This window comes from Schistocerca cancellata, chromosome 9, assembly GCF_023864275.1.
Source record: "Schistocerca cancellata isolate TAMUIC-IGC-003103 chromosome 9, iqSchCanc2.1, whole genome shotgun sequence".
Classification (NCBI taxonomy): Eukaryota; Metazoa; Arthropoda; class Insecta; order Orthoptera; family Acrididae; genus Schistocerca; species Schistocerca cancellata.
In genome coordinates, this window is record NC_064634.1 from 80905754 (window position 1) to 80931918 (window position 26165).

Sequence of the window (26165 nt, forward strand, 5' to 3'; positions counted from 1 at the left end):
ATTAGGAAGCTTGTGATAAACGAAATTGTTGCTTGTAACATGTGAGTGGAAAAATATTTTGGTTTCCACCTTTTAATACTTAGAGACCAGTAACATTAACAAATATACGATTTTGAGGACTCAAATCTGTGCGCGCAGTACACTAGACAATTTAAAAATAAATGACAAGTAGAAATATTTGTGAAATCGTCGCCAGAATTCGATCCTCACACTCTAATTTCCAAACCTTTGGGTGGCTGTTGAGTGGTAGGACACTTTGGATCTTTCCAAGAAAGTCTTTACTTAGAAGTTGTATAGTTAGCAATTTTTGTGTGAAATACTATCGCCACGACTCGAAATCTTGACCTCTTGGTCATAGACTCATGCAAGACAGTGAGCTTTGAGTTCGTACAGGGTGAGGGTAAAGGGAGAGGAAAGGATTCGACGATCAATATTGTGGTTTGTAATCTTTGGTATATTAATCTAGTCGGAAGTTTGCAAGTGTGAAATTCTGCGTTGATCGTGATTTATATGCTAAAGAAATGCTAACGCTTTTCTGAAAATGTAATGGTAAATCACAGGTTTCAATGCTTTTTTGACGATAGCTCAAACAACATAATGCGAATGCCTCAAAGAAATCTAAGTAATTACAGTTGTATTTTGAGGAATTGTTAACGTTCAGTACTCTGTCATGCTCAGTTAGTGTTATTTTATCATCAGTCTCCTCTCAGTCTAGTTAAGCCTCCTCTTATCTCACACCTTGAAACAGTTCTTCTCACTTATAAACGTCATTTTTCACTTCTGAAAAGATACGTTTAATGTTAAAGTGTGATAAATGAAGTTTTCTTTGCTCAACCCTTCCCAATTTTCTCACTTTTCTTTCATCCATTATGGTCTAGACTTTCACTTTGTGTTAATTTCGCTCCGAAGCAATCAACACTCCTAGCTTTATATTTCAATCTTACCGTGCCTGTATTTCCTTATTTCGTTGATTAACTGATGTATCTTGTTAGGCATCAATGACTCGTGTTCGTCTCTTTCATTGTACCTGTGGTACCACAGTTGTTTTATTACTAAACCAGTTTTTACATATTTTATACTTTGCTAACTGGACATTGCCTCAAAGAATAATCAGATCTTCTCATTGTATCGAATATTTCAAATATTTCGGTTCATCGTGTATGAAAAATTGCAACTCTTCTAATACACTACAACTATCCTGATCTGTAGTCTGAAAATGCCCCAACCTCCAATTTCTTGCAGCTCTGATAACTTCAGCGAAGTGTGATGAATACTATTACAATTCCTTATAAATTATGCGCTGTGTATTTCATTTTAGCATCTAGCTGGTGTCTCTATAGCACAAAAAAAGAGTTTATTTTTAAATTTTACCAACATATAATCTACTTATGTAATGGTGATTCTGAATTTATCTTCTACGGTAGTAATATTCCTAAAAATTGAGTTTTGTTCCTTCTTCTAATTAAAAGAGATGATGCCCTACAATTACGCCAACAGTCTCCCACTCCTCCTTCATCTAATATATCAGTTTACGAGTGCCTTGTATTCTGAGAGTAACGTCATCTAACAAAACCAGTCAGATGGTGTGAAAACAATTTGTCGCATCGTTTTTGCAAAAAATAGTCTGCATGCGCAGTGTATTTTCTGTAACGGTACATAATAACTAGCATGATGTTTCACTAACATCTCCCACAGTTCACTAAGTGGTTCACTTAGAACTAAGAAAGTATAACTATCCAATTCGCAAGCATTTTAAATATTTTTCGATACCTTTGACTAGTAAAATCGGTTCATACATAATGAGAACGAAAAACATGCGAAGAGGGAAAGAAGATACAACACTAAATACACCGAGGGAGCTGTGAAAAACATTTACAGCCACCAACGATGTCTTAGTGAAGCAACAGTTAATGTCAAAATACGTAACGGCCCGACATTACCTTGTGGAGCGTTATCGTGGGGCATCATTAATAGCCCTGACTTGCGGCTGGTGTTTTCCACTAAACGGGACGGATGAAAGCCGGTCGTTGACAGTGAGTGAGGAAACGCCTAGTATAAAGGGACCGGCTGCAGACGCGAGAGACACACACACTGGCAGCAGCCTGCAGACATGAAGCTCTCAGCAAGCGTCCTTCTGCTGATCGTCGCGGCGGGTTTGGTCCACGCCGAGGAAGGTAAGCTTTCGCTGTCTACATAACCAGACTGTTAATGGAAGTCTATGCTAATTAGGGTGTCAACAAAAATAATACTTCTCTTTATGTCTCTCCTTGCTTCGAAGTCACAGCGAATAACGCGTAGGAAACTGTTGCTTTAATAAAGTCAGCAATTGTTTAACGGTGAAGGATCACTTATTCTGCAGCCGCGTGTGTTATCACACCATGCTCGTACTGCCTCGTTAGGACTTTTTCACGCATTACATCCTCGTGCTACACAAATCCATATCCGCATGGCTTTTGACATCATGCCGAGCTTTCTTATCTCTGGGAATCCAGCAAAGAATTCCTGAATGCCTGGTTACGTATTCTAGTGTAACGACGTAAGTTCTTTACAAATGATTTTCGTTTGACATATGACCATGTGTAGAATTCGTCACCTACGTCAGTTACAACCCACTTCAAAATTATTTATATTCTTTTTAAATTGTCTCAGAATGGTTTTTGAACGAAACTGTAAAACATCATTTGAGTCGTTTGTACAGAATTACGTCACTCGGGCCAATTGGTTTTCGTAAACTTTTTCCAATTTTAGATGTCGTTTGTTTCTCCTCAGAAATTATATTGACACACGTTATCTTGATTTAATCGATATTAGAATCACACATTGAATAAACTTTTGAGATTCAAAGTTGCGATGAACGTTGTCGAAATTCCATAATCTTGTCAAATATATTATTAATCCATTCACATAATTCTTCATAAATAAATCCTCAGAACACGTATTTCAACTTTAATAGCATCCACCAGTTTATTATCTTCCTACATACAGATGTGAACCTGAGCCTTGACAAGATAGGACTAACATTTTCAATAAGATTAAACTTCCTATGATATCATTGTTGTACAAAAAGATTACATATTTTTCATTTAGCAATTTTTAGAAGCACGACGCAACAACTCGGTTCCAGGATCTTCTGTTGCTCTTTGGCTGTCGACCCGCGGCGTATAGTGGCCAGCAATTTTCTCTCTGGTCGCGGCAGCGAAGATGCTGTCTCCGTTCGTTGCGCCGCCCTCTCCGTACATGAAACATAAAAAAAATACAAAACTTTAGGCAATTCACAATCATTACAAAATATTACAAAAATACCTAAACAAAACACTAAATTAAACTTATATTCACCTGCAAACTGGGCTGACACTGGTGGATGGGTGACGCTTCAATTTCGCGCCCCACTACAGTATCTAGCCCAGCTTCATTTACCTTTCATTGCAGTCGACTCTAGTCTGGTTCAAATGGCTCTGAGCACTATGGGACTTGACTTCTTTGGTCATCAGTCCCCTAGAGCTTGGAACTACTTAAACCTATGTAACCTAAGGACATCACACACATCCATGCCCGAGGCAGGATTCGAACCTGCGACGGTAGCGGTAACGCGGCTCCAGACTCTGGCGCCTAGAACCGCTCGGCCACTCCGGCCGGCTGACTCTAGTCTGTTCCCTGATTCACTTCTTCATTTCGTTTCAAGCATTTCTCCAATTCTCGTTGAGACACGGTAAGTTTCTGAATTTTTATCGCAAATAAAATGCAGGGGTCACTAACAAAATTCAAATCTAGGATCACACTCTGACTGTTCGATACTATTCTGCAGTCTGGTCTGTTACTTTTCGCATTGTATACGCGGAACAGTGAACCAGAATTCCCCTGGCACTGTTGAGGGATACTTTCTGAGTTTACCGGTATGAGGAACTCACAATATGGCGCGTCTCGTTACTGGGTAATTGCGTTTCGTTTGATTTCTGGCCCCTGTTAGCTTTGTAACTGTATTGCACTGAAAGCAGTGCTCAATAGTGTAACTATCGACAGTATTAGGTAGGTGGTCTTAACGTTATGGCTGATCACTGTACCCGCATGCATGTTTGAGGATTGTTTCATTATTCAGTGTTTTGTCTTACACGTTTTGAATATTATACAGGGTGAGTCACCTAACGTTACCGCTGGATATATTTCGTAAACCACATCAAATACTAACGGACCGATTCCACAGACCGAACGTGAGGAGAGGGGCTAGTGTAATTGTTTAATACAAACCATACAAAAATGCACAGCAGTATGTTTTTTAACACAAACCTACGTTTTTTTAAATGGAACCCCGTTAGTTTTGTTAGCACATCTGAACATATAAACAAATACGTAATCAGTGCCGTTTGTTGCATTGTAAAATGTTAATTACATCCGGAGATATTGTAACCTAAAGTTGACGCTTGAGTACCACTCCTCCGCTGTTCGATCGTGTGTATCGGAGAGCACTGCAACATACATCGCGTTTCTACAGAATGATCTGCCAACGTTGCTCGAAAATGTCCCACTGGAAACGGGTCGACGTATGTGGTATCAGCATGATGGTGCACCTGCACATTCCGCAATTAACACTGACCCTTGACAAGATGTTCGACGGGCGTTTCAAAGGACGTGAAGGACGCATAAATTGGCCAGCCCGTTCTCCTGATCTTACACGTCTGGACTTCTTTCTATGGGGTACGTTAAAGGAAAATGTGTACCGTTATGTGCCTACAACCCCAGAGGATATGAAACAACGTATCGTGGCAGCCTGCGGCGATATTACAACAGATGTACTGCGGCGTGTACGACATTCATTACGCCAGAGCTTGCAATTGTGTGCAGCAAATGATGGCCACCACATTGAACATCTATTGGCCTGACATGTCGGGACACACTCTATTCCACTCCGTAATTGAAAACGGAAACCACGTGTGTACGTGTACCTCACCCCTCATGGTAATGTACATGTGCGTCAGTGAAAAAGACCAACAAAAAGGTGTTAGCATGTGGACGTAATGTGCTGTTCCAGTCTCTTCTGTACCTAAGGTCCATCACCGTTCCCTTTGGATCCCTACGTATTTCGGTGCTCTCCGATACACACGATCGAACAGTGGAGGAGTGGTACTCAAGCGTCAACTTTAGGTTACCATATCGCTGGATGAAATTAACATTTTACAATTCAACAAACGGCACTGATTACGTACTTGTTTATATATTCAGATGTGCTAACAAAACTAACAGGGTTCCATTTAAAACAACGTACGTTTGTGTTAAAAACATACTTCCGTGCATTTTTGTATGGTTTGTATTAACCGTTTCGGATCTGAAAAATGGGCCAATGATTTCTTTGGAAGAAATGGCGGCCCAGACCAGTACTTTTTGAGGATGCAGGGATGATGGGACTGCAACATGGGGCTTTTCGGTTCCCCATATGCGCCAGTTCTGTTTATTGACGAAGCTGTCCAGATAAAAATAAGCTTCCTCAGTAAACCAAATGCTGCCCACGTGCATATCGCCGTCATCAATCCTGTGCACTATATCGTTAGCGAATGTCTCTCGTGCAGCAATGGTAGCGGCGCTGAGGGGTTGCCGCATTTGAATTTTGTATGGATAGAGGTGTAAACTCTGGCACATGAGACGATACGTGGGACGTTGGCGTCATTTGGACCGCAGCTGCAACACGGCGAACGGAAACCCGAGGCCGCTGTTGGATCACCTGCTGCACTAGCTGCGCGTTGCCCTCTGTGGTTGCCGTACGTGGTCGCCCTACCTTTTCAGCACGTTCATCTGTCACGTTCCCAGTCCGTTGAAATTTTTCAAACAGATCCTTTATTGTATCGCTTTTGGGTCCTTTGGTTACATTAAACCTCCGTTGAAAACTTCGTCTTGTTGCAACAACACTGTGTTCTAGGCGGTGGAATTCCAACTCCAGAAAAATCCTCTGTTCTAAGGAATAAACCATGTTGTCTACAGCACACTTGCACGTTGTGAACAGCACACGCTTACAGCAGAAAGACGACGTACAGAATGGCGCACCCACAGACTGCGTTGTCTTCTATATCGTTCACATCACTTGCAGCGCCATCTGTTGTTGAAAATTGTAACTACTGTAATTTCGAAAGTTTGTCTGCCTGAAAATGTACTGTTGTCCCAAGCATATTGCAACAAACGGTGTATTTCTATCGCTGCTCGTTTAGTTTTTATTGCCGTTTCAAATATACCGGTCATTTTTTAAACACCCTATATATATATATATATATATATATATATATATATGGCCCAAAATGAGTATAGGAAGTTCCATGAGATGTTTTGCGGTTGATGCCGGTATCCTGTACAAAGAAACGCTATAGCATTCTACCGAAATGCAGAAATGCCTGCAGAAGGTCGCCACTGGGTGTAGTGACTGGCAGCCGTCTCTCAACATAAACTTCACCTTATTGCGTATAAATAGGCAGATGGGCGAATTATTTTTTGATAACACAACTGCAGAATAAACACTAGAAGCAATTACAAATACAAAACACTGTATGTATACATGCGGAGCGACTTAAACCGGAATGACCACGTAGAACGAATCGCACGTGAGGCAGATGTCACAGTGAAATTCATTGCAAGAATCCTCAGAAAGTGTAGAAGGAGGCACCTGAAATAACCTTCGTCCGTCCAATACTTTAATATTGCTTGCCAGCCCTGTATCCGAACTAGAGAAGAAATAGAGGACATCCAAAGAGGACCAGTGCATTTCTTTAGTAAGTGCAAAAGCCTCACGAAGATGTTCAGTCAACTCCAGTGGCAGGCAAGAGCGCCCATACGTCAGTTTCTGGGGGAGGGGGGGGGGGTAAGACCTGGGGATATGGGGCATTTTTAACACTTTCGAAGACGAATGGCTACTTTGTACTAATAAAAAAAGTTTCAGTTCTGATCCTGTTATAAAACTGCGTAATACCGGCTTTTAAATCATTTTCTTGAAAGGAAAATACCTGACTGCACTATATTTTTTTTCACTTTGGCTGAGAGGTTGATTGGGGGGGGGGGAGTTTGCCCTCGGTGAAAGACTATACGAGAAAGGCGCTCTGAATCACGGTGCGGGGTTACTGTTAGAATTAGGAGACTGTACTTAACAATCTATTTTTGCCATCTCAGCATATCTCACAAAAATGTCATGAAGATGAAATTGGAGAAATTCGACCCCACATGGGGGCTTACCACCAGCCGTTCTTCTCGCAGGCCATTTCCGACTTTCAAAGAAAGGGAATAAGTTTCACTGGTACACAAAATATTTTCCACCACACACCGTAGGATGGCTTACTGAGTGTAGATGCAGATGTAGATGTTGACTGTAACTGTTCCACCCATATCAGTAGCTTGAATAACTTTATCTTGGAACTCTTCCATTTGGTCCGTGTTTGCACAGAGAAACAACAATGTGGGAATTGGCAATCCGCCTTGATGCAAAACACTTTTTGATATTTATTTTCTTATTTATTTCACAAACTGGTTTCAGCGACAAATATCGTCATCATCAGTGGGTTCTTTAAGTTTAAAACATGCAGAAAATAACATAGTTATAAAACACTATAACAAGTTATTGCATTTACACTATTTGTTTTTTAAAATATTGTTTTCTTTGGATACTTTCACGCTACCTTGTTTATTGTACGTTACAACGTGGTTTTAAGAATTGTTGTCGCTGTTTATGGCGTATTTTCAGTGCTTTTTCTGTCGCCGTTTTTCTCGGTGTGCAGCATGTCATCTGCAACTGCGTGACCTGCTGTTAGTGAACAAATACTAAAATGTGAACTTACTTATGTCAGCGTTATTACGATTGGGATTGTGGTAGTGCTGTTGATCTAGTATTGGTTTGTAATAGGCTGTTACCTAGTTTGTCATGTACTCAAGTTCGTTAGGCGGCTTGCAGCTAATTTTATACACAGAAAAACAAAACTTTCGCACTTCATTTATGATGCAAGATATTACGTCATCTTGCTGTTCGCGCGTGTCACGAGGAATGTATCGCGTGTTGCGAGAAGGCTATGGAAACGGTAGCGGGAGTTCTGACTACTTCTGTTCCTTATTGATGACTCTGTGTGTGATGGGGAGTGATAGTTTTGAGTGTGTGTGCTTTCTGTTCTGCGTTCTGGGTGAGTTCTCTCAGAGTGGTAAGGAGTATGTTGTTGGAAAGTGTTGTGTTTCCGTTTATTGGGGTTTTTTCCTTCCACTTTAGCGTTTTGTATGTAGTAATTTTCTTCTATTGTTAGTTTTCGGTACAAACTATTGCTCTGTTCGTATTTTGTTCCGTTAGGAAGAGTGTATTGGATTTCATCGACTCGGATGTCCTGAATCCGACTACGGATATGGCCCGATAGTCGGTGCGGTCGGTTTTCATTCGCTAAACGATACTGCGGAACTATACCGAATGTGTTTCTGAAGTGAACGAACGGGGTATCGAACACAACCAATCTTCGCCATTCCGTAAGACTGCATTACAGTGAGTAACATTTTAGGTACCATACTCTTCCGACAGAGACTCAGTCACCGCGCGCCGGAAAGCTTCCAAAATTCGAGAACAGTGTAAAAGCGTATTGCAGGGAAGTAAACCCGTTTGCTAATAATGTTCACGATTCAAATCACAGAGCAAAAAGTGGGTATTTGAAGCTGAAGGTAGACTTATCAGAATCAAACATCGAGGTCATTGGAAAAGAAAGTAGTTACAGTCTATGGTTTTCCCATCTTGTTGCGCCAAAGTGCTGAAATAGGTGAAAATGGAACAACACATACATCTCGTCGAGAAACAACCAATAAAATCTGTCAGAGATCGATGTCTCTGACAAACTTCTTTCAGCAAAATAACGATCAAATTAATTAGCTAATATTTGTTGCGATTATCGGACCGAAGTATACAGATCTTCTTTAGGTACATTAAGACCAACAAATAAGATGTTCTAGATATTATTGCTATTATATATTTGATATTTATGTCTAACAATGCGGTCATTCACCATCTCCCTTCCACGCCGCTCCTGACTTTTTTGTGCGTTCAGTGTAGGTAACTGTCGGAAAAAAACCTTTAGCTTGTTTCTGCCTGTGATATTCCTACATATTCTACTGAATTTTCTCAACACCTCAGATTTTCCGTCATACTTTTGCCCGTCGCTCAGGCGTCACTTTTCTTGCTATTCTTGTTTCCGTTGCTGTGTACGAACAACTTCATCTACATCTACATCTACATGATTACTCTGCAATTCACATTTAAGTGCTTGGCAGAGGGTTCATCGATCCACACTCATACTATCTCTCTACCATTCCACTCCCGAACAGCGCGTGGGAAAAACGAACACCTAAACTTTTCTGTTCGAGCTCTGATTTTTCTTATTTTATTTCGATGATCATTCCTATATATGTAGGTTGGGCTCAACAAAATATTTTCGCATTCGGAAGAGAAAGTTGGTGACTGAAATTTCGTACATAGATCTCGCCGCGACGAAACACGTCTTTGCTTTAATGACTTCCATCCCAACTCGCGTATCATATCTGCCACACTCTCTCCCCTATTACGTGATAATACAAAACGAGCTGCCCTTTTTAGCATCCTTTCGATGTCGTCCGTCAATCCCACCAGGTAAGGATCCCACTCCGCGCAGCAATATTCTAACAGAGGACGAACGAGTGTAGTGTAAGCTGTCTCTTTAGTGGACTTGTTGCATCTTCTAAGTGTCCTGCCAATGGAACGCAACCTTTGGCACGCCTTCCCCACAATATTGTCTATGTGGTCTTTCCAACTGAAGTTGTTCGTAATTTTAACACCCAGGTACTTAGTTGAATTGACAGCCTTGAGAACTGTACTATTTATCGAGTAATCGAATTCCAACGGATTTCTTTTGGAACTCATGTGGATCATCTCACACTTTTCGTTATTTAGCGTCAACTGCCACCTGCCACACCATACAGCAATCTTTTCTAAATCGCTTTGCAACTGATACTGGTCTTCGGATGATCTTACTAGACGGTAAATTACAGCATCATCTGCGAACAACCTAAAAGAACTGCTCAGATTGTTACCCAGGTCATTTATATAGATCAGAACAGCAGAGGTCCCAGGACGCTTCCCTGGGGAACACGTGATATCGCTTCAGTTTTACTCGATGATTTGCCGTCTATTACCACGAACTGCGACCTTCCTGACAGGAAATCACGAATCCAGTCGCACAACTGAGACGATACCCCGTAGGCCCGCAGCTTGATTAGAAGTCGCTTGTGAGGAACGGAGTCAAAAGCTTTCCGGAAATCTAGAAATACGGAATCAACTTGAGATCCTTAAACTTTACCACACATGTATGCATTCTATTCCGCCAGCTGTAGTGTACTTCCTCAGTATGGCTGTATTAATATGCAGTTCTGAAATTAACTTTTATAAATTTTTTAGTCTATTTTGGCATGGTCTCAACACTCATATGCTTGGTACGCACCACAATAAAGCCTTCTTTGTTCTTGTAGTATTTCACAGTTATCCTGTGCGTTCACCTCTTCAGCAAAGAAATCGTGGGTACACGTCAGGCAACGCAGTGTGATGAACGCGTGGTAGTAATATGTAACAAGTGTATGCTTGCGATGTTATACGCAAGTTGTCCCTAGTAATTTTACGTATTTGCCGCATGAACGCAAGCTCCTGGGGCTTACCAGCGCCACTCATCACGGCGTTTCCTGATGTTTCAGTTTGTACTGCTGGTGAGCAGAAGAAGGAGGACTGTAACACATGCGTTTGTGCTAACGGCGTTTGGGCGTGCACGAAGAAGGCTTGCCCACAGGTGGAGGAAGGTGAGTAGCTTCACAGTTCGTCTGTCTCAGATGAAATGTGTGCATCATTTTCAAAGTGTGAAGATGCAATACGAATTTAGACGTTTACCAGTAACCATCTGGTGTTAGCAAGATTTTAAATGCGTTCTGATTTGTGAATATCGGATCTCGTCGTGTTGTCCTGCTTCAGTCCTAAAAAAAATCTGTCTGGTACCCACTTTACTTTTACCGCAGAACCATACCCTATTATTCCTTCCCTCCCCTTGCTCTCGCAACATACGTAATTTACGGAATATGTCATTGCTGTATGCAATAAAATACGTAACAGTATAGCACAGTGGTAAAAATTCGATACAAATGAACGTATAATACTGGTCTGTGTAAACAATAATATTATAAGTGGAAGACATATTTCTAAAAAATCTGACATAATTTTCTGCTGTGCTGTACAATACGGCAGTGTTTAATTAAATATTTGTCTATGGAACTCAAGTAGTAGTCCAGAAGAAACGGTGTTTAAAATTAAATTTGCGTCCTGTCAGTTACCGAGCAAATGATCCAATATTTCTGTTCCCTCATACTGAATTCCGTTTTGGGGCTGCAACTTGCTTTATTAATAAGTAACGAAGCCCGTTATCTGAATTATTATTATAATTATTGTAACGTATCTTAGATGCAGTAGCAAGGATGAAGAGAGAGAAAGAGTAGTTGAAATATGGTAAGACGGCAAGAGTTACACTCCGTTAATGACTACATGAAATTGGACTGTAAAAAGAAAGAAAAAGCATTAGTATTTGAGCAGCGGTTGCTGCTAAGCATTTTAAACATTCAGACGCAAAGCCCGGAGCTAAACCGCTGTCGACAATCTTCTTCTTCTTCTTCTTCTTCTTCTTCTTCTTCTTCTCGTTCTTCACCTCATAGAATAGGTTTACAGTCTACATTGTTTTTCAGAATTCAAATGTTTCTCGGCGAAACTGCATCTCTCTTTCCTACTCTTTCATAACAGACTATCTGTTTAATCATACCGGCAGTCTCCGTTCGGTTGATTTATGTACTTTCCATTTTATACTTGCTTGCTCCACATTTCCATTCATAATTAGGTGTTAAGTTCCTCCTTTTCAAAAATTGTTGTGTGCCTTATCTCCGACATCACATACTCTTATCTTCCTCAAACATTTCATTGAAGTCAATTGTTGAGACGCCCTGCTAATCCCGCAGGACAGGAAAGGTAGTTTAAATTATGGAAACGGGCCAAAATAAGGGGCTGTCAGTTACACACGAACATACAACTTTATTATTTGATCAAACATTCCACGAGCGCCAAAAAAATTTTTTTAACACACGGCTTTAATCTTTGGGACTTAATTACCGGCTGAAAGCCACTATAATTTAAAAACGGTTGAAGGCCAATAACTTAAAACGCAAGGATAATCAGAAATTTTAAAGGCAAACTTTATCTTAAAACTGTTCTTTAGTTAGGCTGAAGTAAACAAGTTCAATTCAAATCGGCTGAAGGCCTAACGCCGGCCGGTGTGGCCGTGCGGTTCTAGGCGCTTCCGTCTGGAACCGCATGACCTCTACGGTCGCAGGTTCGAATCCTGCCTCGGGCATGTATGTGTGTGATGTCCTTACGTTAGTTAGGTTTAAGTAGTTCTAAGTTCTAGGGGACTGACTACCTCATATGTTAAGTCCCATAGTGCTCAGAGCCATTTGAACCATTTGAATTTGACCTCGTAACACTTAAAACCCCATAACATTAATTTTTTAAATACCAAAGGCCTTACGTGAAACAGTTCTTTAATTTAGGCTGAAGGCCTTCAGAGCAAATAACTCTAAAAGAAAAATCGGCTAGAAGCCATACAAGTACAAATAACAAGAACCAATTAAAAAAATAGGACAGTCCACCGAAGGGTGCTCAGATGTTCGAGGGTCATCCTGGAATTCAAACACTAACGCTCGATTAGGATTTTCAATCCGCTGGGAACGCAACCGACAGACAGACAGCCAAGAGACCAATATTCAAGATCAGTTCCGCTCCACACTTGCACCAAAACTCAAACGATGCTAACTGCGGAGACTGGAACAACAACCAGAACGGATCACAGACAACCCATAAGCGGAGGACGACCCAAATACACGTCAGACGACCGACCAAACGGCCAAGCAAAGTCGTTGCCACTGAAACGTGTGTGTCGGTAATCGTCGGGCGAGTGGTGGCTATCCTGTCCTTCTACGCTACTCCACGCCATCCGACCAATTCAGAATCAGTACGCCGACACCCTTTAAATACTTGTCAGTCATACCTCATAAACTACACACAGTTTCACGAACCCTTGCACGAAGAACTAGACAATGCTAACGACAGTGACTGAGCAAAACAAGGACGAATCTCGAATTGGCACACGCAGCCAACCCACAAGCGATCGCCGGCCAAATAAACGTCGTCCTACAAGACGACCGACCGACGATCAACCAAAGTCGTCCCCATTCAAATCATGTGTGTGGGCAATAATCGGCTAGTGATGGCTATCCGCGCCTCCTTGGCGCTGCATGCCCCACTGGTGCTACACCGCGACTGCGCCAACCGACCAACTGCTACACATCAGCAGGGAGACAGCACTAAAATAACTGGGCAGTGAACATCACAGGCTACACACAATTTCACAGACACTTGGACGAAGAACGCGGCAATTGCTAAAAGCAGTGACTGTGCAATCACCAGGACGAACCACGAGTTGAGACACACACCGCCAACCCATAAGCCATCGGCGAGCAAATACAGGTTGTCCGGTAAGACGAGCAACCGACGATCAACGAAGACCGTCCCCAGCCATGTGTGCCGGCAACGGTCGGACGAGTCATGGCTATCCGAACCTCACTGCCTCTCCAACCCGACCATACTTCTGCCGCGTCCCAACTGTCCGACTGCCAGGTCCGAACTCCACTGCTGGCGCGTTCCTGCTGACTTCAGTGCCCGGTCCGAACTGCACTGCTGGAGCGACGACGACCAGGAAGTAATATCAGCCCAGCAAAGATAATAGGGCAGGGCCTATATCGATAAGCGCTGCTGCCGCCGCTCACGGGCAGGCAAGGCAGCAACTCAGTGAAATGGCTCTGAGCACTATGCGAATTAACTTCTGAGGTCATCAGTCGCCTAGAACCTAGAACTAATTAAACCTAACTAACCTAAGGACATCACACACATCCATGCCCGAGGCAGGATTCGAACCTGCGACCGTAGCGGTCTCTCGGCTCCAGACTGTAGCGCCTAGAACCTCACGGCCACTCCGGCCGGCAGCAACTCAGTGACACCAGTAACTGAAAATTAACGTCAAGACGTGGCAGTATGGTAAAAATAGGGTGTTAAATAAGAGATGGCACGAACGCGAGTCACGCACGTATGAGTGACTTAAAGATTAAATGTATTCAGGTTACTACCATGTGCCTTGAGTAAACTGTTTTGCAATGCAACAAATCTGTCAGTTTTTCTGCTGAAACTGGGCTCACTCGTTTACAACTACCGGATCTCCTCGTGCCGTACTGTTTGAGTTACCACTTATGCTAGAGTAGGATACGAAATCCGTTTGCGAGTTAAGTCCTTCATTTAAATATGTGTATGGTATGCTTTAAAAAAAGATTCCCTTCATTGAGGGCATTTTTCCTGAGCTGTTACAATTGCTGTAATTTCGTATTAGTGTCTTGGTTCTTTTAACATCTTATTCAAACATGTACAGTTTCCCTTGAGAATATGCTCCGCCATGACCATCAACAAGACGCTAGGACAGATGCTTCGAATCGCCGGCATTAACCTCAGGACGAAATGTTTCTCACATGGACAGCACCACTTAGCTTGCTTGGTGCAAATGGCTCTGAGCACTATGGGACTCAACATCTTAGGTCATAAGTCCCCTAGAACTTAGAACTACTTAAACCTAACTAACCTAAGGACATCAAACACACCCATGCCCGAGGCAGGATTCGAAACTGCGACCGTAGCAGTCCCGCGGTTCCGGACTGCAGCGCCAGACTTAGCTTGCTTGCTAGCGGCTATGGCTAGCTCAGAAAATTTGTGTTTAATGGCTCCTACGGGCAAAACTTTAAATGTTATATACACTCCTGGAAATTGAAATAAGAACACCGTGAATTCATTGTCCCAGGAAGGGGAAACTTTATTGACACATTCCTGGGGTCAGATACATCACATGATCACACTGACAGAACCACAGGCACATAGACACAGGCAACAGAGCATGCACAATGTCGGCACTAGTACAGTGTATATCCACCTTTCGCAGCAATGCAGGCTGCTATTCTCCCATGGAGACGATCGTAGAGATGCTGGATGTAGTCCTGTGGAATGGCTTGCCATGCCATTTCCACCTGGCGCCTCAGTTGGACCAGCGTTCGTGCTGGACGTGCAGACCGCGTGAGACGACGCTTCATCCAGTCCCAAACATGCTCAATGGGGGACAGATCCGGAGATCTTGCTGGCCAGGGTAGTTGACTTACACCTTCTAGAGCACGTTGGGTGGCACGGGATACATGCGGACGTGCATTGTCCTGTTGGAACAGCAAGTTCCCTTGCCGGTCTAGGAATGGTAGAACGATGGGTTCGATGACGGTTTGGATGTACCGTGCTCTATTCAGTGTCCCCTCGACGATGACCAGTGGTGTACGGCCAGTGTAGGAGATCGCTCCCCACACCATGATGCCGGGTGTTGGCCCTGTGTGCCTCGGTCGTATGCAGTCCTGATTGTGGCACTCACCTGCACGGCGCCAAACACGCATACGACCATCATTGGCACCAAGGCAGAAGCGACTCTCATCGCTGAAGACGACACGTCTCCATTCGTCCCTCCATTCACGCCTGTCGCGACACCACTGGAGGCGGGCTGCACGATGTTGGGGCGTGAGCGGAAGACGGCCTAACGGTGTGCGGGACCGTAGCCCAGCTTCATGGAGACGGTTGCGAATGTTCCTCGCCGATACCCCAGGAGCAACAGTGTCCCTAATTTGCTGGGAAGTGGCGGTGCGGTCCCCTACGGCACTGCGTAGGATCCTACGATCTTGGCGTGCATCCGTGCGTCGCTGCGGTCCGGTCCCAGGTCGACGGGCACGTGCACCTTCCGCCGACCACTGGCGACAACATCGATGTACTGTGGAGACCTCACGCCCCACGTGTTGAGCAATTCGGCGGTACGTCCACCCGGCCTCCCGCATGCCCACTATACGCCCTCGCTCAAAGTCCGTCAACTGCACATACGGTTCACGTCCACGCTGTCGCGGCATGCTACCAGTGTTAAAGACTGCGATGGAGCTCCGTATGCCACGGCAAACTGGCTGACACTGACGGCGGCGGTGCACAAATGCTGCGCAGCTAGCGCCATTCGACGGCCAACACCGCGGTTCCTGGTGTGTCCGCTGTGCCGTGCGTGTGATCATTGCTTGTACAGCCCTCTCGCAGTGTCCGGAGCAAGTATGGTGGGTCTGACACACCGGTGTCAATGTGTTCTTTTTTCCATTTCCAGGAGTGTACTTATTTGTAGTAACTCCTTTAAATACAAGACTAGGTTGTTCCCCTGTCCAGGTATATTGGTATTTCATACTTCAGATATTCTTACGTGTGCTTGCAAACACATCAGCTCTTTACTGCTGCGCCCTTTTCACAGCTTCACCTTCGATTTTTTATAATGTCCGTTTTTCTCGCCGATAGTAAGCTTCAGAAATTTTTTCTAAATTCGTATGGCTTCGAGATAACAAGCGAACTAAGTCTCGGGCGAAAGTTACTGTTGAACAAAACGTAAACTTAACGCTTGTATCCTCCATCTGATTTATTATTTTTACACACAATGAATCTGCAGAAACACCTTAGTGCTCGTTGGTAGTATAATTGTTTATTTCCAGGGAAGTAGCTTATTGTCAAAGAATATCTAGTTCTTTTAAATCGACGTTGTTCTGAGCTCTTGCTTCCTCACTTGCTTTAATAGCATTCTGAATGCTGTAAGATCTCTGGGTTAAGGCGAAGCAAAGTCCGCGTGAGAATGGTAAAACTAGGATTATAGTTATTTATAGTTCTCTTAACTGTTGATAAAGCTCGCTTCCAGTTATCTTGTTTCATTGTTAAGTTTAAAAAAAATTTTTTTTTTAAATTCACGTAAAGTGCTGTAAAAGATCCAGACGCACAGCCTTTATAGGACGCAAACGTAGCAATGTTGGGAACATTGCGTAACTAGTCATAAATTACAAATCTCTTTCGACACTTACTAAAAAATGAGACAAATCTGGCAATATATGCATTTAAGCATTTAAATAAAGAAAGAGATCACGCACATAGGATGTAATATGACTTATATGCATATATGCAAAAATCTGACTGTAGTTGCTACTTCATAAATAACTTGGTATGGATCGCTCCTTGTCTTGCCAATTCCTTGTCTAGCCAACTAATATTCTGCGAATTGTTGCAGGAATCGTTTGAAAATTGTTTCACTTATTATTGGCGCCATTTTCAAATTCTTGGCCAATACCACTCCTTACAATGAGCTCAAGTTCTGCTGTTTCAGCGTGTAAGGCCGGTGACACCAAGATGGACGACTGCAACAGGTGTTTCTGCATAGAAGGTGCAGGTTGGGCGTGCACCCTGAAAGCGTGTCCTAAGCCACAAGCAGGTGACTGCAGCTTTTTATACCACGTTACTCAGTTTCGGTGTGAAGCACGGTAATAAATCTGAACGACTCACCTCACTGTCGACATATCCTCTGCTCTGAGGTACTCGCCAACTGCATTTTGTTATCATGCATGCATATTTGTTTCACTGTTTCCTTGATTACGGTGCGAGAAATGCAGAACGATGTGACAAAATGATCTCTCTGAATCTGTTACTCCATCGTAAGCTAAAAATCAAGGCAACAAATATGTTTCCATCTTAATCAGGAAATACGTTAATTCATTTAATGTGTGGAAACTACCTCCTTGTTTAATGCACTGCAGTGTACTACATGCGATGTATAAAATGTAAACTCTTGACGAAACTGTTAATGATTCACGTGCGGAATCACTATTGCCACAGGATGACGTCAACCGAGTAAGTAAAAATGGAGTAGAATAATGAAACAGGCTTCGTTGTAGTAAATGTAAGGTTTCGTACAGTTATTTCGTGCTGTTGTGGTATCTCCATATTAGTTCAACCTGTACAGTACTCTTCATCTCTGCATAGTAACTGCAGCGTTCATCCGTCTGAACCTGCATAATGCAGTGAAGCCTTTGTCTCCCCTTAAAATTTTCATCCCCCACCCCCCACCCCCTTTGATGATTCCTTGTGGGTTCAGGATGTCTCTCACCAAGCGACCCCTTCCTTAAGTGAAGCTGTGCCATAAATTTCTTCATTCCCTAATGCAAGTCAGTATCGCTTTATTGACCACGCGATCTATCCATTCTTATGTAGCACGACCCCTTCCAAAAGCTAGCAGTCTCTCTTTGTCGGTACTGATTATCGTTCACCTTCTTACATCTGTTCTTTCTAACACATTTGTATTCAATGTTGCTTTTAATAGTTTCCACAATGAAACATTGTCTCAAAATATGGTAGAAAACTCAAAGAGATTCTGGTCGTATATAAAGTACACCAGTGGCAAAAATCAGTCAATACCGTTACTGCGCGATAGCGATGGAAATGTTACCGATGATGGTGCCACTAAAGCGGAGTTACTAAATACAGTTTTCCGTATTTCCTTCACGAAAGAAGACGAAGTAAATATTCCAGATTTCGAAACCAGAACAGACTCAGATTAGTAGTGATGAAGACTAGGCTGAAATTTAAGAGACTAGTCAGGAAGAATCAACGTGCAGGGAAGTGAGTTACGGAAGTACTAAGGAATGAAGAGACACGCTTGAAGTTCGTTGCGGCTATAGGTATTGGAATATTTCAGCAGGCAGTTCAGTTGAAGAGGAATGAAGATCTGTAAGAACGGCAATCACAGAAGTTGGAAAGAAAAGCATAGATGCAAAGATGTAAACTGCGAAAAAACCGTGGGTATCAGAAGAAATACTTAGTTAATCGATGAAAGCACGAAGTACAAGAATGTTCAGGAAAATTCAGGCATACAGAAATGCAGATCACGTAGGAATGAAATAAGTAGAAAGTGCAAGGAAGTTAAGGAGAAATGGCTGCATGAAAACTGTGAAGAAATGGGAAAATAAATAACTGTCGGAACGACTGAGTCACTATATAGATAAGTCAAAACAAGGTCAAAGCAACGCTAGTAACATGAAGAGAGAAATAGGAACTGCAGTTTTAAATGCAAGGGGAGAGAAAAATAGGTGGAAAAGTACACTGAAGACCTTTATGATGAGGAGGACGTGTCTGATGATGTGCTAAAAGAAAAAAGAGCAATAGACAGGGATGAGTTGGCGGTCCAGTATTAGAATCAGAATTTAAAGGAGCCTTGGAAGACTTGAAATCAAATAAGGCAGAAGGGATGAATAACATTCCACCGGACTGTCTAAAATCTTTGGAGGCAGTGGCAACAAAACATCTATTAACATTGTTGAGGAGAGTGTATGAGACTGATTTTCGGAAAAACATCATCCACGCAGTTCCGAAGTCAGCAAGAGCCGAGAAGTACGGCAATTATTATACAATCAGCTTAACAGCTCATGCATCGAAGTTGCTGACAAGAATAATATGCATAAGAATGGGAAATAAAATTGAGGATGTGTCAGGTGACGATCAATTTGGCTTTAGGAAAGGAAAATACACCAAAATGGCAGTTCCGTCGTTGCGGTTGGTACTGGAAACAAGACTGAGGAAAGATCAAAACAAGTTCATAGGATTTGTTGACCTGGAAAAAGCGTGAGACAATGTCAAATGGTGCAAAGATATTCGAAATTTTGAGAAAAAATAGGGATAAGATATAGCGAAACGCGGATAATACACAAGCTGTGCAAAAGCCAAGAGGGAGCCATAAGAGCTCAAGAAGAATGTGTTCGGATTAAAAAGGATGTAAGACAGGTTCAAATGGTTCAAATGGCTCTGAGCACTATGGGACTCAACATCTGTGGTCATTAGTCCCCTAGAACTTAGAACTACTTAAACCTAACTAACCTAAGGACATCACACACATCCATGCCCGAGGCAGGATTCGAACCTGCGACCGTAGCAATCGCGCGGTTCCGGACAGAGCGCCTAGAGCCGATAGACCACCGCGGCCGGCTGTAAGACAGGAATGTAGCCTTTCGCCTCTACTGTTCAATATATACATCGAAGAAGCAATGACCAAAATTAAATAAAGGCTCAAGAGTGGAATTAAAAATCAAGGTGGAAGGATGTCAACGATAAGATTCGCTGATGATATTGCTATCCTCAGTGAAAGTGAAGAAAAATTATAGGATCCGATGAAACGAATTAACAGTTTAAGGAGTACGGAATATAGATTAAGAGTAAATCGAAGGAAGACGAAAGTAATTAGAAATATCAGAAACCAGAACAGTGAGAAAATAACATCAGCATTCGATGTCAGAAAGTTGATGAAGTTAAGGAATTCTGCTACCTAGGAAGGAAAATAACTCATGATGGACGTAGCAAAGAGGACATAAAAAGCAGACTACCACTGGCAAAAAGGGCTTTCTTGCCAAGACTAGTCTACTAATATCAAACATAGGCCTTAATTTGAGGAAGAAATATCAGGAAATGTACGTTTGGAGCACAGAATTGTATCATAGTGAAACGTGGACGGTGGTAAAACCGGAACAAAGAGAATCGAAGCATTAGAGATGTGATGCTACAGACGAATGTAGAAAATTAGGTGGACTGATAAGGTGAGGAATGAGGAGGCTCTCCGAAGAATCGGTGAGGAAAGGAATACATGAAAAACAATGACAAGAACAAGAGCCAGGATGGTAAGACATCTATTAAGACGTCAGGGAAATCTTCCACGGTTTTAGAGGGAGCTGTTGAGGGTGAAAAATACAGAGGAAGACAGATTGGAATACATCCAGAAAATTATTGAGGACGTAGGTTGCAAATGTTATTCTGAGATGTAGAGATTGGCATAGGATAGGAATTCATGGCGGAACGCAACAAACCAGTAATAAAACTGATGATTTAAAAGGGGAAAGATCTTCAGAATTTAGAAGTCTGTACTCCAGTCAGCATTGTTCAAAACTTTTTAAAACTCTACGAACACTATGAACGTAAGTGTGCAATTCTTCAAAATATCTTTGAAGACAAGTCACAGAGCCATTCTTCTCCCACATGCTCCTGGATTTCCTCGGAACGAAGTCGGCTTGTGCCACTTTTCCCAAGCTTCTGTAAATAATTCGTCGGTACTTTGCAACCAACAGTTATTAACGGGTAAGGATTTGTAGTATTCGTACATGCCACTACCTGACTTCTTTGGAACTGGTGCTATAATATTCTTCTTGAAGTCCGTGAATAGGTTGTGCTTCCATATTTTTTGTAATAATTGTTGTTCCTTTCCTCAGTTCACAAGATCTTATTCCTCACTGCACCCTGCGAAAAGCTTCTTAATTTAGACTGAAATGAAAATATATTGCAGTTTGTGATTTTGTTTAAGAGTCAAATATTATACAAGGACATTATTTGTCAGTAGTTTTTCCGATATTAGTTAAAGCGAAACTCGAGTAATGCGTACGACAAATTCTTCTATCTTAATAACTACTTTTTACATGAACGTAACACGCATAATTTTTTATAAAGCGTTCACTGGGACAGCTCTAGGATCTAAAATTTTCTTTTTGATGGAAACACTAATACCTTCTGCATTAATCAGATAATCGTTGATTATGATCGCAGAATAACCTTTATACTGCAGTCTCAAATAGGTCTGTAATAAAATCGTATGTTACACTGATGTCGGTGGGCGGATTTCTTAGCAAATGTTACCGTGGCTGCTGGCAGCCGTGCTGTGCTGTCAGAGGACATTAGCTCCAGCTGCCACGAAAACGTTTCGTAAGTCCTCAGCTAGCAGTGATGACCAGCATCACGTCATTACGGATCCATTGGAATCACGTTATTCAGGACGAATGTAGCAAACAAATAATGAAGCTCATGCCATCGGTTTCACTGGTTTTAAACTTCTTTCAACCTCTAGCCACTATTCCAGACGCAGGATAACAAATTACTCCCAGTCGTGGCAACCAAATTGGCTTCTTAATTGTGCCGGTACACAGCAGTTATTTACGATTAGTGGTTCCTGTTTCGCATCTTATAATGAATTCTACCTAAGTAAGCTGCTTTACAATGTTAACCATGAATGTGGAGAGCTAACTTTAGTGCCACACTATTGCTTAACACTCAGTGTTCAAATGGTTCTAAGAACTATGGGACTTAATATCTGAGGTCATCAGTCCCCTAGAACTTAGAACTACTTAAACCTAACTAACCTAAGGACATCACACACATCCATGCCCGAGGCAGGATTCGAACCTGCGACCGTAGCAGCAGCGCGGTTCCGCACTGAAGCGCCTAGAGCCGCTCGGCCACAGCTACCGGCAACACTAAATGTACGCTGAATGCTTTACGGAGAGAAAATATTCTTGTTATTTGTCACACAGGTATATAAATTATTTCGTGCATTATCAGGAACCTGTTGACTGCCATCAACAGCATCTGTTCTTTATTGTATAATACTTGACAAGTGTAATTTATTGAATACGTACGATTGTATACCGATTCTACCAAACACAATATTATCTGAGAATAAGCTTGACACTTTATCAGTCAGATTGTGGTAATGAAACTTCCTGGTAAATTAAAACTGTGTGCCGGTCCGAGATTCGAACTCCGGACCTTTTTCATTTCATGGGCAAGTGCTCTTGCCATGAAAGGCAAAGGTCCCGAGTTCGAGTCCTGGTCAGGCACACAGTATTAATCAGCCAGGAAGTTTCATATCAGCACACACTCCGCTGCAGAGTGAAAATTTCATTCTAGATTGTGATAATATTTCAAATGAACACGAAATGAAATGTCAGTACACAAAGCAGACTGCTTTACAGATCACTTTTGAGTCCGATCTTAGCATGTTGATAAGGTTTGTAGGACCCATACAAGTTAGGACTAACAGAGAATATGGTACGTGCTGAAGGAATGGCAACACGAATCATCAAATGTTTGTTTGCCACACGGGAGAGCGTCACGAAAATGTTTGATAACTTGAATTGTAACAGGCTTGGAGGTAGGAGTCGATTATCCCATGAAAGATTCCAGAAGTAGTGTTAAGTGAAGAATCCGTAAATACACTCCTGGAAATGGAAAAAAGAACACATTGACACCGGTGTGTCAGACCCACCATACTTGCTCCGGACACTGCGAGAGGGCTGTACAAGCAATGATCACACGCACGGCACAGCGGACACACCAGGAACCGCGGTGTTGGCCGTCGAATGGCGCTAGCTGCGCAGCATTTGTGCACCGCCGCCGTCATTGTCAGCCAGTTTGCCGTGGCATACGGAGCTCCATCGCAGTCTTTAACACTGGTAGCATGCCGCGACAGCGTGGACGTGAACCGTATGTGCAGTTGACGGACTTTGAGCGAGGGCGTATAGTGGGCATGCGGGAGGCCGGGTGGACGTACCGCCGAATTGCTCAACACGTGGGGCGTGAGGTCTCCACAGTACATCGATGTTGTCGCCAGTGGTCGGCGGAAGGTGCACGTGCCCGTCGACCTGGCACCGGACCGCAGCGACGCACGGATGCACGCCAAGACCGTAGGATCCTACGCAGTGCCGTAGGGGACCGCACCGCCACTTCCCAGCAAATTAGGGACACTGTTGCTCCTGGGGTATCGGCGAGGACCATTCGCAACCGTCTCCATGAAGCTGGGCTACGGTCCCGCACACCGTTAGGCCGTCTTCCGCTCACGCCCCAACATCGTGCAGCCCGCCTCCAGTGGTGTCGCGACAGGCGTTCTACCATTCCTAGACCGGCAAGGGAACTTGCTGTTCCAACAGGACAATGCACGTCCGCATGTATCCCGTGCCACCCAACGTGCTCTAGAAGGTGTAAGTCAACTACCCTGGCCAGCAAGATCTCCGGATCTGTCCCCCATTGAGCATGTTTGGGACTGGATGAAGCGTCGTCTCACGCGGTCTGCACGTCCAGCACGAACGCTGGTCCAACTGAGGCGCCAGGTGGAAATGGCATGGCAAGCCGTTCCACAGGACTACATCCAGCATCTCTACGATCGTCTCCATGGGAGAATAGCAGCCTGCATTGCTGCGAAAGGTGGATATACACTGTACTAGTGCCGACATTGTGCATGCTCTGTTGCCTGTGTCTATGTGCCTGTGGTTCTGTCAGTGTGATCATGTGATATATCTGACCCCAGGAATGTGTCAATAAAGTTTCCCCTTCCTGGGACGATGAACTCACGGTGTTCTTATTTCAATTTCCAGGAGTGTATTCTACAAGGACCATGTGCATCGATTCCGTAGCGGTCGCGAGATCTATTTGAGACTGAGCATAGCGCGCTTAGCGATATTTAAGCATTCTTCCCGCAGTCTATATGCGATTGGAAAGAGAAAATTCTCCATTGCGTGGTACACTGTTGTTGTAAAGGAAACTTTGCAGTGTTGATGACTAGCCTGAATTGTTCCCTGTGCTGTATGGTGTCTTCTGTGATGTTAAGTTTTTTCATATCTGTTCGTGTCTCTTCCAACCATCCAGTGGAATTTTTTAATTTGGAAATAATATTAAAAATTTTCTTCGTTAGCCTCTTCTCATCCGTTCTTTAGATATGACCGGAAAGCTTTAATCTCCTCTTCCATGTTGTATCTGTGATTGTTTCCACGATTCTATATGGATCTGCTGTTAGACCAATACTTATGTTTGTTCTTTTATTATCCTCAAATTTTCCAGAGTATTTTTCTTTCCTTCCCAGTTCTTCTTGTACACCTCTTTCATACAGTGACAGACATTCTCATCCGTATAGTGCTTCCGGTTTCATTACTGTTGCACACTGTTTAATTTTTGCCTGCCACGATACTGAGCTTTTATTATATCGGTTTCAGATGAGTTTGTATGCTAATTGCATTTTTCCGATCTTTCTTTCCTTGTAGTGATATCTAATCCATTTCATTGCACCCATTCGCTCAGATGCTTAAACTTATCAACTTTTTTAATGTTTCCGTGTTTTGTTTGTAGATAATCTTTCCCTGTTGTGTTTATCTTCAATGTATTCCCTTTTATCATACGATATTTGTAATCTGCTTTTAGCTGGACTCCTACTTGTCATATGTGGATTCCTTTGATGTCTCTCTCTCTCGAAATCCTTTATTCAACTCTCTAATGATCTTGTCTAAGACCAGCCTGAAGAGAGTCGGTGACAACCCATTCCCTGCCGAACTCCTGTCTTGATTCTGAAGGGTTCAGAAATTTTTCTACGAATTGAATTTCGAAGTTGTATCTTTGAGTGTCTGTTAGATTAATTATCTGGTGTTTTGGTCGATACCTGCTTCTTCCACTGTTAGGAATAGTGTCTGCCTGTCTACAGAATCATACGCGTTTTTGAATTAATGAATGTAACGACTGTGTTACGATTTCACGTTGTTTTGATCCTGAGGTTTATTTTCAAGTTAAAAATTTGCTCTGGGCAAAATCTATTTTTTCCGAAGCCCGCTTTGCACTCGCCAGTTGCGTGTTCTGCTTGACCTTCTATCTCATTCAACAGAGATTTAGACATAATTTTGTAGGCAACTGAAAGTTACTGCTAGTGCTGCCAGCCGCCGTCTGTGAGCGGTTATTGCACGCGGACGTCGAACACGGGCGGTGGTCAGATTAATGTCACTGGGCCGTATATTACTTAGCGTATTGTACAGAAATAATTTGAAAAGTATTTTACTTACTAGTGACGTCGTTTTCATATTCGTAGCCCATGTTACAGCCTGTCAATGAGCTGACGTTCTACAGTTTCAGCGTGTAAAGCCGGTGACACAAAGAAGGTCGACTGCAACACGTGTTTCTGTGAAGAAGGCGTGGGGTGGGCGTGCACGGAGTTAGGCTGCCTTGGACTAGAAGAAGGTGAGGAGCTGTTCTAGGACGTTCTTCTAATTCCGATGTGACGCACTGTAACAAATCTGCACAAGTTCTCTGTGTCGAGGTATGTCATAATCTGAGATACTCACCAATTATCTGTTGGTGTAAATATTATGTTTAGTTTTACATTTTCTTTTGGTTACGGTGCGAGTCCTGCAGAACGGTACGACAACCATTTCTAGTTCACGTGTTATTCTATCGTAAACGCAACAAATCAAGACCAAGAATATCTTTCCATCGCAAGCAGATAAACAAGATCACCGTTACTAATACTTCAGTTGACGTTAATTTGTGGGAACTGTTTCGTAATACAACATAT

General features: G+C 42.8%; 1 protein-coding gene across 1 annotated transcript in view; it reads left to right on the top strand.

Moving 5' to 3' along the window:
* Positions 1-2089: 2089 nt before the first annotated feature.
* Positions 2090-26165, top strand: part of LOC126101193 (U-reduvitoxin-Pr21-like) — a 173696-nt gene continuing 149620 nt past the window's right edge. Inside the window, exons 1-2 of the mRNA XM_049911889.1 lie at positions 2090-2174; positions 10714-10815. Coding sequence (XP_049767846.1) covers positions 2111-2174; positions 10714-10815 — 166 coding nt within the window. The 5' untranslated portion in view covers positions 2090-2110. The remainder of the gene's footprint in view (positions 2175-10713; positions 10816-26165) is intronic.